At 47.9% G+C, this 13,899-nt stretch overlaps 1 protein-coding gene across 9 annotated transcripts in view; it reads left to right on the top strand.

The window, feature by feature from the left end:
* The window catches only part of PHKB (phosphorylase kinase regulatory subunit beta), a 141,253-nt gene extending 128,971 nt beyond the window's left edge, over window positions 1–12,282 (top strand). For all 9 annotated transcript variants that reach the window (XM_048516168.1, XM_048516172.1, XM_048516169.1 and 6 more), the window contains 5 exons: window positions 2,614–2,748; window positions 7,463–7,592; window positions 9,009–9,116; window positions 10,811–10,951; window positions 11,474–12,282. In XM_048516168.1, the coding sequence (XP_048372125.1) occupies window positions 2,614–2,748; window positions 7,463–7,592; window positions 9,009–9,116; window positions 10,811–10,951; window positions 11,474–11,611 (652 nt within the window). In that variant the 3' untranslated portion in view covers window positions 11,612–12,282. The remainder of the gene's footprint in view (window positions 1–2,613; window positions 2,749–7,462; window positions 7,593–9,008; window positions 9,117–10,810; window positions 10,952–11,473) is intronic.
* Window positions 12,283–13,899: the final 1,617 nt, after the last annotated feature.

Raw genomic sequence — 13,899 nt, 5'->3', positions numbered from 1 at the left:
CTAAAGACCCGAATGACCTGGGGAGACGTCTATATAGCCACCAGCTGCTCTCCCTAGAGCTGCTGCGCCCATGGCAAGAACCACCCGAAGAGACACCTGGAACCTCTGTGTCAGCTCTCTTCATGCGATCATCACCGGCCAACTTCGGCTGACCACCATCCAACTTGTTTTTTCCTTGCTCTGTTGCCTCCTGCCGATGGCGCATCGAGCCACCCCTGACGAAGCTTTCACCAGACCAACATGTCTGGGAGCAGTTTGCTGCTTCGCCAACGTCTCATCTTTCTGCCTGGGCCAGTACTCTAGAGTCGGAGCCCAAGCAGCTGCCTGCTCCCGTCTGCAAAGCCGGAGACTTCTAAGCGGGAGTCTGGCTAAGCTCCCCTTCATGAATGCCTCGTCCATCAGGTACTTTGGTGAGCCGACTGTGGGACCGTCGTCCAAACTCCCTCGCTGGCGCCTCTCCCTTGTCACCAAGACTGTCAGCTAACCATCACTCTAACACCTAAGCGCCTCGCATCACCGGCGCAGCTAAACGGGAACCGACCTCGGCCCATTCATCGGCTCGGCCAATTGGAACTGTACACACATGGGAGTGACATTCCCTGTTCTGGAAACATCCTGCTCTAGGGGCTGGTTCTGGACTCATGGGAGAGAACGCTTTTAATTACATTCTCACTAATTTCTGCTTGAACTTCTTGTTGCCTCAATTAAGCCTCACCATCGCTCCCACCTCAGGCTCCACCCCTGAGCTCCGACGGGCCACAAGGCCTCAAGCTTCTGCCTTCGACCCCTCCTGTCGGGATGACGCGGTCGCCTCTCTCCGGGCCGGAGTTAAGTCTCCCTCGCACTTCCCTAGTGGGGAGTCCCCGGACTCGCTTCTCTTACAATGCTAAGACTATTGGCCGGCTGGCCTGTGCCCCTTGCGAAGTCCATCAACTCTACCTCCATTGCTCTGGATGCTCTGGCCTCCGAGCAGCAGGAACCTCTCAGCGACCCTAGACAATCGTACGCCATTGATTACTTATTGTTATTACATCACCAAGGTTGTGAGAATGTACATAATATGTGTTGTTTTAATCTTTCTGATAATTCCCAATTGATTCATATGAAAGTATCGAGCTGCAAGAAGTTGTATCTAATCTGAAATATGATGTTTTGCCCTTATTGGTGGTCAGCCCTCTGGAGCTGGCTGCCGGGAGGATGGTTGAGTGCTATTGTGCAGCTCTGCATTGGTTTAATGTGTGCCTCAAGTTATCGATCTTGTTTCGTTCAGTGTGTGTCTAATATTGCCTGTAGCGTGTGTAAGAAGCCCCCGAATTTCCCTTACCCCGCAAACAAGTTCTAATGTTACACAAGCAGCTCAGTCAGCTTGACCAGACGTAAGGCGGAGGGAGACAAGCGCCCCTTTAAATCACCCTTAGCATTTCGGGTCCCCTTCTAAATGTAAAAAAAAGGAGGAGATAAATGCACTGCTGACTCAACAGCACTGGTGGTAGAACGTTGAACGCCTAACGGACCTACGGGCCTCTGGTCGCATCAAAGACCCCCCCACTCCTCATCCCCCTATGAGTCACGGGTCATGAACTGTCTGGCTCAGTCACCGGGCGCAGGGACAATGGTCTTGCCCCCAGGTGAGGATTTTCTTCAGTCTGTGACGCCACGCTTCCTCTCCTCCTCAAGATGTTTAGCCAGGTGAGATCATGCATCACATGATGATCTCCCGACCTCCCGCCTCCCGCTCTCCCGGAACTCCCCCCGGTCCTCCCTCCTACGCTCGATAGAATAAGGTGCCAGGAACCGCATCGCTGGAGATCATGAACACGGACTGCCTCCCCGCTGCTGGCGATCTCCACCAGATGTTATCTCCGCGTCTCGTCTCGTTCTTACGCTGACCACGTGGGTCGACTACAGATTTATTCATACAAAGTGCTTCAATGTTGGAGGGTTTTTTTAAGCTCTCTCCAAACAACAAGAAGAGATTTTTTTTAAAAAAATGAGGTATTTAGATTAGATTAGATTAGATATTTAATTTATATACCGCCCTCCCCCGAAGGGCTCAGGGCGGTGCACAACAAAGTAAATAAACAATAACATAATAATACAATAGGACTAACAATACGTTGCTGCTGAGATTGTTTCTAATAATGCTGGTTTTGGGTCTGATGTGTACTCTGTTTCAGAAAAGGATAAAAGCACTGTCAGTAGTGGTGCGGTAGAAGTGCGTGCTTCCACAGTAGAAAATAGTCCCAAAGGACTATGAGTAGGTGAGCAACTGAGTGAGCAATGAGTTGCGGGTGGGGGGAGGCAGGTGAGCCTGGCTTAGTATTTGGGCTGGAGGGAGAGTGGGTAATGGGGAGACCTGCCCACTATCTCCACGGTGCTTTGTTTTTGTTTGCTTTAGTTCTTGGACATAATGGAAATTGTTGAGTAGTGGTTAAGATGTCAAACTAGGACCTGGGTAGGTCACAAGTGCCACAAACGTGATGTATTCCATCCAGACTCAACTCCTCTGCTGCTGTCTGCCCTCCCAGTGAGAATCTTGAGCTGCCTGTATTTATTAAATCTGTTTGGGTCTGGAAAACAGCTCTTGATTTAGCTATTGTTTTCGTTCTTCAGATGGATCGTGCATGCCATGAAATATGAACTGAAGATCCGTGCTGGGGAGATGGCTCCCGTGGACTTATACCAGATGTCACCAAGTGAGGTGAAGCAACTTCTCCTGGACATTCTTCAGCCCCAGCAGCAAGGGAGGTAAAGGACACATTCTCCAAATTGTATGGGTCTTTTCCCTTTTTCAGCCTGTTTTGTTTCCTGCCCTGCCTGCACTCTTCCTTCCCTCCCTCCCTCCCTCCCTCCCTCCCTCCTTCCTTCCTTCCTTCCTTCCTTCCTTCCTTCCTTCCTTCCTTCCTTCCTTCCTTCCTTCCTTCCTTCCTTCCTTCCTTCCTTCCTTCCTTCCTTCCTTTCTTCCTTCCTCCTCCCTCCCTCCCTCCTCCCTCCTTCCTTCCTTCCTCCCTTCCTCCTTCCTCCCTCCCTCCTTCCCTCCCTCCCTCCCTCCCTCCTTCCTCCCTCCCTCCCTCCCTCCCCTCCTTCCCCCCTCCCTCCCTCCCTTCCTCCCTCCCTCCCTCCCTCCCTTTCCTCCCTCCCTCCCTCCCTCCCTTCCTCCTTCCTCCCTCCCTCCCTTCCTCCTTCCTCCCTCCCTCCCCTCCCTCCCTCCCCCCCTCCCCTCCCTCCCTCCCTCCCCTCCCTCCCTCCCCTCCTTCCTTCCTCCCCTCCCTCCCCCTCCCTTCCCTCCTTCCCTCCTTCCTTCCCTCCTTCCTTCCCTCCCTCCCCCCTCCCTCCCTTCCCTCCTTCCTCCCTCCTTTTCTCCTTCCCTCCTTCCCTTCCTTCCCTTCCTTCCCTCCTCCTTCCTTCCTTCCTTCCTTCCTCCTTCCTCCTTCCTTCCTTCCTTCCTTCTTTCCTTCCCCTCTTTTCCCTTCCTTCCTTCCTTTTCCCCTCCCTCCCTCCCTCCCTCCCTCCCTCCCTCCCTCCCTCCCTCCCCTCCTTCCTTCCCCCCCTCCCTCCCTCCCTCCCTCCCTCCCCTCCTTCCTCCCTCCCCTCCCTCCCTTCCTTCCTTCCTTCCTTCCTTCCTTCCCTCCCTCCCTCCCTCCCTCCCTCCCAGAAAGCAAAGGTACTTCTATTAGTTCATTTGTGCAGGATTTTCAAGGCTCTGTTGAACGCGAGCTCGCCCCAGCTTTATCCCTGTGCACAGCTTTGCTTCATCATCAGATTTTGATACCACAGTTGACAGGCATCTGGTGTCTAAGATTTCTCTCACCTAGTTTGACACTGGGAAGGGAGCCAGCATAACCCAGAGACTAGTTACTTAAGGGGCTTGTTTCAATCGCAGCACGGCTTAGCTGCTGATCGCTGACCTCTTCCTTCTGGGTTGTCATTAAATCCCCTCTCAGCTTGCTCAAGCCACAGCCGCAATGCCTGGGATGTATTGTTTCTCCAAGACCACCTCCTTAGCTAATATTAGCAGACGGAGCATGTCTGTGCATGTGTACGGCAGTCATGCTGTTACTTAAACATAAGCTAAGGGGTGGAAATCAGAGGCTGTACTGATACATGACAACAAACTGAACAAACGGGGCTCTCCCATTGGGCACAAACACAGCTTGTCTGCTGTGCTGATGCATTCCCCTCCCTTCCCCTGTGCATGAAGCATGATTGAAAACTTCCTCAATTTGCTGTAACACTCGTATGTAGGTTTCCTGGGCAAACAGGAGCAGGTGCCATTCAGATGTCACTCCAAACCGGGGCACGCTCAACCTGGAAAACGTTCTGATTCGGCTTGGGAAGCGTTCGAACGTGGCCTCTGAAATCTGGGGCTCCCCAGTTGAAGGAGCAGCCCCAGACCAACCACGACAAAGAAGTTTTAATCAGCCTTCAGAATAGGGGTGCCAGCCTCCAGGTATGGCTTAGAGATCTCCTGGAATTAGAACTGATCCCTAGATAGCAGAGATCGGTTCTCTGGGGGAAAATGACCACTTTGGAGGGTCTATTATATTCCATTGAGGTTCCTCCTCTCCCTAAACTCCTCCCTCTCCAGGCCACACCCCCGAATCTCCAGGAATCTCCCGACTCAAAGCTGGCAACCGTACTTTGGCATGCAGCCCAGGAAGGTGTCCGATAAATCTCTCAAAACAGCTGTTATAAAGGACGTGGTTTCCAAGATGGTATCTGACTCAGACTCTCAATTTCCCCCCTTCGTTTTGTTCACTGCTTTGGAGCCTTGGTATAAAGCACTATTAAAACACTGGTTCTCTGCATTGAGAGCCATTGTAAATATGAAATCCATCAAGTGGAATTTTAATGTGCTTTTTAAAAAAACCAAAACACTTTCCCACACCCTGCTCCAGACTGCCTGGTTGTCCTTTAAAATATGTCAGTTATCAATAGTTAGGTTTCGGGGTCTATTTGCACAAAGGGAAGTTTTTAAATAACTCTGAACATTTGGTACGGCAAATTTTCTGCCAACAAAATCGCACGCGTGTCTGCACGTCTGATATCAACACCGTGTTTTTCCCACTTAAAGAGGCAGTGCTTCATTTTCTCTCGGCATGGCATTGATAAAACAGATTTAACATCGATAATATTGATAAAACAGGGATGCAAGACACTGGCCTTTGCTGACTTTCTCCTGGCCATCTGCTTCTGGGGAAGATGAAATTTCCAAGAAAAAACAGTTCTCCTAAGCCCCTTAGCTTATTCTATGAAATCTGTTTCTGTACAGAATCAGCAAAGTAATTCTTTCTGGGCTATGTACAGAGAGACCTTCAAAGGGAAGTGCTGCTGCGAGGAGATACTGCTGCCAGGAGGGAAAGATGCACTTAGAATAATTTTAAAAGTTAATAGAAAACTTTGGAGCTTTCAAAAAAAACGTCCAGCTGTAGCCCAGGCAGATTTTTAATAGCGGTGAATGGAGACTCCTGCTATTGCAACTGATATCCAGCAGGCAGAGATCAGTTCACCTGGAGAAAACGGCTACTTTGGAAGGGGGACTGTATGGCATCATACCCTGTTGAAGCCCCTCCCCTTCCCAAACCCCGCCCCCCTGAGGCTCCACCCCTGAAATCTCCAGGTATTTCCCACCTGAAACAAGCAACTTCAGCGCTGGGGGTTCTTCTTGTCATATGGGACATCTTCCTCTTGTGTTCAGAACCTGATTCTAGGGGTGGAAATCTTTTAATCCTTTCTATTATTCATCCCCTGACGCAGCACTATTACAAGAAGCTAGTGTGGTGCCCTTTGTTTCATGGACTCCAGACAATGGGGCCCTTTTGCCTGCAAAACCAGAAAGCCACCCTGTTGGCCTTCAGCATTCTTGACGAACACGCTAAACAGGCGTCAGTCTGCTTGCCTGTCTCAGGTTGAAGGGATAGTCACTTCCTCCTGCTCCACCTCTGCACGTCCAGCAAACAGGAAACTGCCTATCCCTCTCCTTTTCCCCATCAAAAACATGTTAGTCTTTGTCATGGCCATATAGACCTTTCAGGGCTGCAATGCGGAATAAGGATTCTAGCATGTGTGTTTATACGCACCTGGGTAGTGATAGGGAGGCAGGAAATGGCAAACCACCTCTGAACATCTCTTGCCTTGGAAAACGCACCCGTGGTCGCCATAAGTCAATTGTGACTTGATGGCAAATATATGCTTGCATGTGTGTAAATTCAGCTTCCTTGTATGAAATGAGATAATTCATACGAACATTTGCAGACATGAAGCAGCCTTGTAATGAATCAGACCGTTGTCCGTTGAGGGCAGTATTACCTCGTCTGACTGACTCTCCAGGGGCTTGGGCTGAAGTCTTTCACATCACCTACCACCTGATCATTTTGACTGGCGATGCCGGGGATTGAACCCGGGACTTTCTGCTTTGCATGCAGAGGCTCTTCGGCTGAGCCTCTGCCATTGCCTTCCCCAGTCATTTACACTTTACCCCCAGCAAGCTGGACATTCATTTAACAGACTTCAGAGGGATGGAAGGCTGAGTTGACTTTGAACCAACTACCTGAAACCAACTTCCCCCAGGATCAAACTCAAGATTTTAGCAAAGCTTTGCTAGCAGCTTACCTCTCCGTTCCACAGGACTTGTGTGGCCATATTGCACCCCCCTATATCTTGTTGTTTCTAGATGTTGACATGTTTGTCTCCTTGGAAGAAGCCAAAGAAGAGGCATTTGTGTATCTCATTTGGTTTTCAGCATCTCATTTGGTTTTCCCTTCAGCATTCCACCTTTAAAAAACCTCAGTATTGTCCTTTTGTTCCAGGATTTTTCTGTCTGCCTGCTCCTGCTAAAAATGCTTATGAATATTGATTCGCTTAAAATACTAGTAACAGCCACTTCGTAAATTAAATATTACCTTTTTTAAAAAAGAAGAAGAAGAAGAAGATGCTGCTGGGAGAGCTGATGACAACTGAGACGAATCGCAGGCAAAGCTCAGCTTGAATTTTTCAGATTTGACAAGATGCGAATATATGTGAATAGCAAAAAATGCTTTTGCTGCACCAAAAGGCTTTGCTCGATCAGATTAACTTTCTGGTCATGACCCGGAGAGATTAATGTGGTTCAGTGCCTTTGTTTTTCCACTTAAGGAAATTGAACTTATTTTTTGAAGATCTTTAGACCCATTAATACAGTTCGCGTCTAAGCACCCACACATGTTTTCAGGGCCGAACGTCTTGCTTCGTTCTCATTAGCTTCTGCAGCTTTGTCTCTTTTTATTATGGTTAAAATAACCTTAAGAAACATTTAACCAGGAAAGCACCACTCTGTGCCGTGTTTTGCTTTATCAACGGATTGCTGTTTCCTCTTTATTTCTGACCGGGTGTAATTAATCCACAAAGGAAGCGTGGCCTTGATGTGGAAACCGATTTATTTCTCTTAAAGGCCGTCAACTTTTTTGTTTCCTTTTGTCTTCAGGTGCTGGCTGCACAGACGTCAGATCGACGGCTCTCTCAACCGGACCCCCAGCGGATTCTACGACAGGGTGTGGCAGATTCTGGAGAGGACCCCCAACGGTTTAATAGTAGCTGCAAAGTTTTTGCCGCAGGTAAAATTACACATCTGGTCACAATAATTTTGGGGCTGCCTGCTTTTGTTTCTGTTACTAATAGGCCTAGGTCAGTGGTGGAGAACCTTTTTGTGACTGAGTGCCCAAATTGCAACCCAAACCCCACTTATTTATTGCAAAGTGCCAAACCCATCAATTTAACCTGAATGCTGAGGTTTTAGTTTAGAAAAAAAACAGTTGGCTCCCTCTTCCTCCACCCCACTCGCTCGAGTAGGGGCCAGCCTGCTCTAGTCTCCAGCAAGTCCCATTTGCACCGCTCTGTGCCTCTCTAGCATCTCTGCCTCCTCTGCGCCCCCGCCCCCCTTGAGCAGCAGCCACCCAGAGCACAAGCACCAGGCCCGCCAGCTGAGTCCTTCCTGCTCCCTGCGGTGTGCGCATGTTGTGCTCAGTGGCCCAAGCCAGCCTAGATGCGTATGTGGGGGTGGGGGTGATTTTCCGCTTCCCACATGACAAACTGTGTGTGCGAGTGCCCACCGAGAGGGCTCCAAGTGCCACCTGTGGCACCCGTGCCATAGGTTCGGCGTCACTGGCCTAGGTAGCTAAAGAATTTGCTTTTAACTGGAACACTAGGGCTTATGTCTCCCCTACATATTGTGCACAAACGCTCTTAGTCCAACCTAGTGGTTTTGAGGAAAACAAGAACGGCCAACGTTGTCTCAGAAAAAGGGTTGCTCTTGTCCAGGACATGGTCTTCAGTTATATATTCCCAGGAGAATCACCAACAGAGTAAGAAGGAAATAGCCATTTTGCCTCAAGTACCTTACAGACCAAAGTATACTTTCTCAGCATGGTGCTAAGAGCAGGTGGATTCTAATCTGGAGAACCGGGTTTGATTCCCCACTCCTCCACCTGAGTGGCAGAGGCTTATCTGGTGAACCAGATGTGTTTCTGTACTCCTGCATTCCTGTTGGGTGACCTAGGGCTAGTCACAGTTCTTCAGAACTCTCTCAGCCATATATGGTTTAATGGATTATCACAAGAAGGCGTCGGCAAACCACCTCAGCTCATCTCTTGCCTTAAAAATCGCATGGGGCTGTCAGAAAGTTGCAACTTGATGGCCCTTACTTATAATAATAACAGCAAGCCCCCCCACACTCAGTTAACCACTAAACCTCTTCTGCTGTCTTTAAGGCCAGAAGAACCATAGCTGTGTAAGATGTTGATAATAAAACAATGGCTTCTTCTCAGGAGAAAATTAGCTTACTAAAGGATCACTGTAAAAATGTCCAGTTGCTTCTTTCTGGTTCTATACAATCAGGTTCTCTACCAATTCAATTACCACAAAGATGGTGCATCAAGATCCCCACTCCTTTTAAACCTGCCTGATGTTCAACAGATATCACTATGACATCACACTAACATCTGCATATTTTATTCCTTTGGGTTTTTTTATAGCAACCGACCTTGTCTGACATGACGATGTATGAAATGAACTTTTCCCTTCTGGTCGAGGATATGCTACAAAATATCGATCAACCCGAATACAGGCAAACAATTGTAGAGGTCGGTGTTGAAAAAATACTAATAAAACGTTTCATGTTACATTTGGGGGGGGGGAGCGAGTCTGTTCCAGCACTATCATGCTTAAGGCGTTTCAAACTATTTATTTATTTATGATATTTTCGCCCTGCCTTTCTGTTGATATTAGCTTGACTGTAAGTGCTCCAGCAGTGCTACAGCAAGGTTACATAGACCATCAGCAGCATTAGTAAATATTTATCTGTTATACTTTTCTTTTATCCTTCCTACAAGGAACCAAGTTAAAGCATATGTGGTTCTTCTGTCCTTGATGTCACCCTCGAGAGGACCATTAGTTCAGGCTGGAAAAGAGCAACTGGCTCGTGTTGACCTAGTGACCTTCATGGCCAGCCCCATCCAACAGGCTGGCCGCGTGGCCACAGCATTGCAGCCACAGCGGCCCACCGCTCCCAAGGAGTCTTCCCAGCGGTCTGGGGAGGCTTAGGCCCCTTCCACACAAGCAGAATAATGCACTTTCAATCCACTTTCAATGCACTTTGCAGCCGGATTTTGCTGGGCGGAAAAGCAAAATCCACTTACAAACAGTTGTGAAAGTGGATTGAAAGTGCATTATTCTGCATGTGCGGAAGGGACCTTAAAATGCAAAAAAGCCTCCCTGCCGGATGTCTTTTAGAATTGCAGCAAGAACTGTTTGAAGAGTAGATGATTCTGTAAAGTAAATGAGGGTGCTGTTCTCATGGTGGGAAGGAGCAATCAGTAGAGACTATTGAACAGGATTCGACCCAGTGACTTCCTTCCAGTAAGGTAGACCCAGTGACTCCCTTCTGCGAATCCTTCTGTGACCGGAGAGACTCTCTGAACCCCTCCCAAAGACATAGGAAATGTATGTTCTGAAAAAAAGAGAAAGCTGTGTGTGCGTGTGTGTGTTTCAGAAGAGTTTTTGTTGAGCAGTGTGCTTCGTTATTAGGGATACAAATCAATTGCAACATTATCAATAGCAAGATTATGTTGTTATACATCAAAATAAAACTCTCTCTTGTTATCCATAATGGGTGCATAAATTAGAAAAATAAAGAAAGGAAGGCAGGCAGATCAGAGAAAGTGGGAAGATAATGAAGGGAAAAAAATTGCTAAAAATGTAAATTACTTTTGTATTCTTACTGTGTTTCAACCCTGCAAATGTTTCTGTTTGCCAGTAATTATGCCTTTTATCCAATCTCTGGCTATGATTATTCCTCCATCAAGTCATTACAGTAACGTTTTTAGTGTTCTTCGTGCCTTAATTAATTCCTAGCATTTGGTGCAGTCGACAGAGCAAGTTCTGACCTAAAGCCTTTATGTGCTGAATTCTTCCATAGAAATCATCAGAGCTTAAGGTCTTTAACTGGGGCCATATCATGCCCTGTAACAATTGTCAGCGGCCTGGCCATAGATTTCCATTTTTATTCATGGGCTGGGTCAGCTAATTGCCACTATAATGCAGTATGCTTTTAAACTGGCAGGCCTTGAAAGACTGGCTCATTCCGCACATGCAGAATAATGCACTTTCAAACTGCTTTCAGGTCTCTTTGAAGCTGTGCGGAATGGCAAAATCCACTTGCAAACAGTTGTGAAAGTGGTTTGAAAGCGCATTATTTTGCGTGTGCGGAAGGGGCCCCTGTTTTGTTGGAATATATTCCCCACCCACCCACACACTTGTTGTTGTTGTTTTGGTTTAGTTGTTGATGGTCATCTCTGTGATCCTGGAAAGGAACCCAGAGTTAGAGTTTCAGGATAAAGTGGACTTGGACAAACTGGTGAAAGAGGCGTTTCTGGAGTTCCAGAAGGACCAGAGCAAATTCAAGGGGACTGAGAAGCAAGTAAGTGCAACGGTGGTGGGAGGAAATGCCGGCGAGTCACAACTGGCTTATGGTGACCCTTCACGGGGTTTTCAAGGCAAAAGATGAACAGAGTTGGGTTGCCGTTGCCAGAGGCATATCTAGGGAAAATGGAGCCCAGCACCCAGGTCTACCTCCTGAAGCTGGCAACGGCGCCCAGGTCTACCTCCTGAAGCTGCCGACAGCACCCAGGTCTACCACCTGAAGCTGGCGAGTGCAGTCCAGGTCCAGCCTCCCCTCCATGTGATTAGATAGCAAGCACCCAGGGACATGTGACACCCCATGTCCCTGTGGGCGGTTCGCCCCTGGTCATTGCCTGCCTCTGCATAACAACCCTGGACTCCCTTGGGCATCTTACATTCAAGTACTACCCAGGGCCAAGTGTGTGAAATTCATTGTGCGTCGGCAGAGTCTTTCCCACCTGTGTCTTTTCTTGCCGCCAGTCGACTAGGTGGTTGCCCATCAGACCTGTGGCTCAGATCCAATTCTGTTTTATTCCTGCAGGATGACATGACTTCTTTTTACAACACTCCTCCACTGGGGAAGAGGGGAACCTGCAGCTACCTGACAAAGGCAGTGATGAATCTGTTGCTGGAAGGGGAAGTGCGGCCCTGTGCGGACGACCCTTGCTCCATTAGTTAAAGCTGGCGGCGCCAGGTGGAACGCGACCCGGCTTGCTGGGGGGCGGTGTTGTTGCTTGGCATGTGCTACTTAATTACTCCTCGGGAAAGGGGAGGCCTAAAAATGGTCGCTGGGATGAGCTCAGGTGCTTTCGAGTAGCAAAGACCACAGCTGATTCTGTGGCAGCCGAAAAGGACGCTTAATCAAGCAGCCGTTCCCCCTCCCAGTAGGTTACCAATAGCAACCTGCACGTTCCACTTAAGCGTCACACTCGTACATTGGTGGAGGGAACGCATGAAATGCGCTGTAGCGCATACTGATTAAGACCGTGGCTCTGTTAGAAGAATCCACTGAATTTGTAATTTCTGTTGAGCGTTGCTTACAAACGGTTGCAGTGACACAATGTGTTTATTTAACAGCGGACTAAATGTGAACTGCAGAATATTTCAGCTTTCACACTCCTTTCCCCCAATAATCGTTATTGTAATTCGTTATTGAATGGCTACATTATGAATGACATATAAGCATAAATTTGAAAAAAAATATATCAGTCAATCTGTGTTTGATGTCAGGTTTTTTGTTGCTCTGATGAAGTTGATATGGCTTTGGACTTGAGTGTTCCAGCAAAACTTGTAAGGGGTTGAGAAAAAAACACCCCCACTGTATTAAAAATATATAAATTTGCTTTAAAACGTGCCTGTAATTGGTTTTTCTGTTTGAGAATTACTTAGGATAATAATTGCTTCTGCCTACGCATTTGATATAAATGGAAGGGAATTAATTTTTAACAAATATAACATCTCTTCCCATCGACAGTGCCTCCTTTGCTTCAATCCACCCACATTAATGGGAGCTGTTTAAGTTATCCTGCCATGAAGGGGAGTATTGAGTCAAGGGGGAAAAGCAAGAAATCCTCTTGGACAGAGTGGTCTAAATAAGAAAGGTCCAACAGTCCTATTTACGAATGCATCGGTCCAGAAGCGGAACTCCATCCCACCACAGAAGAAGAAGAAGAGGAAGAAGAAGAAGAAGAAGAGGAAGAAGAGGAAGAAGAGGAAGAAGAAGAAGAAGAAGAAGAAGGAGGAGGAGGAGCAGGAGGAGCAGGAGGAGCAGGAGGAGGAGGAGTTTGGATTTATATCCCACCTTTCTCTCCTGTAAGGAGACTCAAGGTGGCTTACAAGCTCCTTTCTCTTCTTCTCCCCACAACAGAAACCTGATGAGGTAGGTGGGCCTGAGAGAGTTCTCAGATAACTGTGACTAGCCCAAGGTCACCCAGCTGGCGTGTGTGGGAGTGTACAGGCTAATCTGAATTCCCCAGATAAGCCTCCACAGCTCAGACGGCAGAGCTGGGAATCAAACCCGGTTCCTCCAGATTAGATACATGAGCTCTTAACCTCCTATGCCACTGCTGCTCCATAAGAAGAGCTGGATCTGACTGAGAGGTCATCCGGTCTAGCATCCTGTTTCCTGCAGCGGCCAATCAGGTGTCTCCAGGAGGTCCCCCGACAGCACTTGAAGCAATAGTCTCACCTAGTAATGTCTACCAAGAAGAAGAAAAGCTGGTTTTTATACCCCTCTTTTCTCTACCAAAAGGAGTTTCAGAGGCTTACAATCACCTTCCCTTCCCTTTCCCTCCCAACAGCACATGCCTTGTGAGGTAGGCAAGGCTGTGAGAATTCTGAGAGAACTGCGACTAGCTCAAGGTCACCCAGCTGCCGTGTGTTGGAGTGCACAAGCCAGTCTAGTTCACCAGATAAGCTACTGCAACTCAAGTGGCAGAACAGGGAATCAAACCTGGTTCTCTAGATTAGAGTGCACCTGCTGTCAACCATGACACCACACTGGCTTTGTTATTTCTCCACTTTTAAGAGCTTGTTTTACAAAACGCGCTTGGATGGGGCAAACTAGTGATCGGGGAGGGGCAGCATACTCATTGACCGTCTCTGGATTACAACCCTGATTTTACATACGCTTTCTCTTTACTTTCAAAACCTTTTCCCCACTGGGTAACCAAAAATAGCAGTGAAATGTAAGAGGTCATACATACAAGGGAATTCTCTTTCTATCCTCTCTCCTCTGAGAAGCATGAAGAAATGTAAATGGAAGAGAGATTGATATGGGAAGCCAGGTGGTCCCATTTAGGGGTTGAATTCTTCCTGAAAGAGTCTTCTGAGCAGCACTCAATGCAGTAATGGTGAACCTTTCGGGCTTGGCATGTCAAAAATTCAGAACAAGTCTAAGTTGACTCTGCTGGCGTGTCACCCCCTCCCCCTGCCAAACAAAACAGAAGCAGTTATTTACATAGTCAT

This window comes from Sphaerodactylus townsendi, linkage group LG14 (genome assembly GCF_021028975.2).
Source record: "Sphaerodactylus townsendi isolate TG3544 linkage group LG14, MPM_Stown_v2.3, whole genome shotgun sequence".
Lineage (NCBI taxonomy): Eukaryota > Metazoa > Chordata > Lepidosauria > Squamata > Sphaerodactylidae > Sphaerodactylus > Sphaerodactylus townsendi.
Note: the sequence above shows the minus strand (reverse complement) of the source record. Positions and strands in the feature narration are given on the sequence as shown.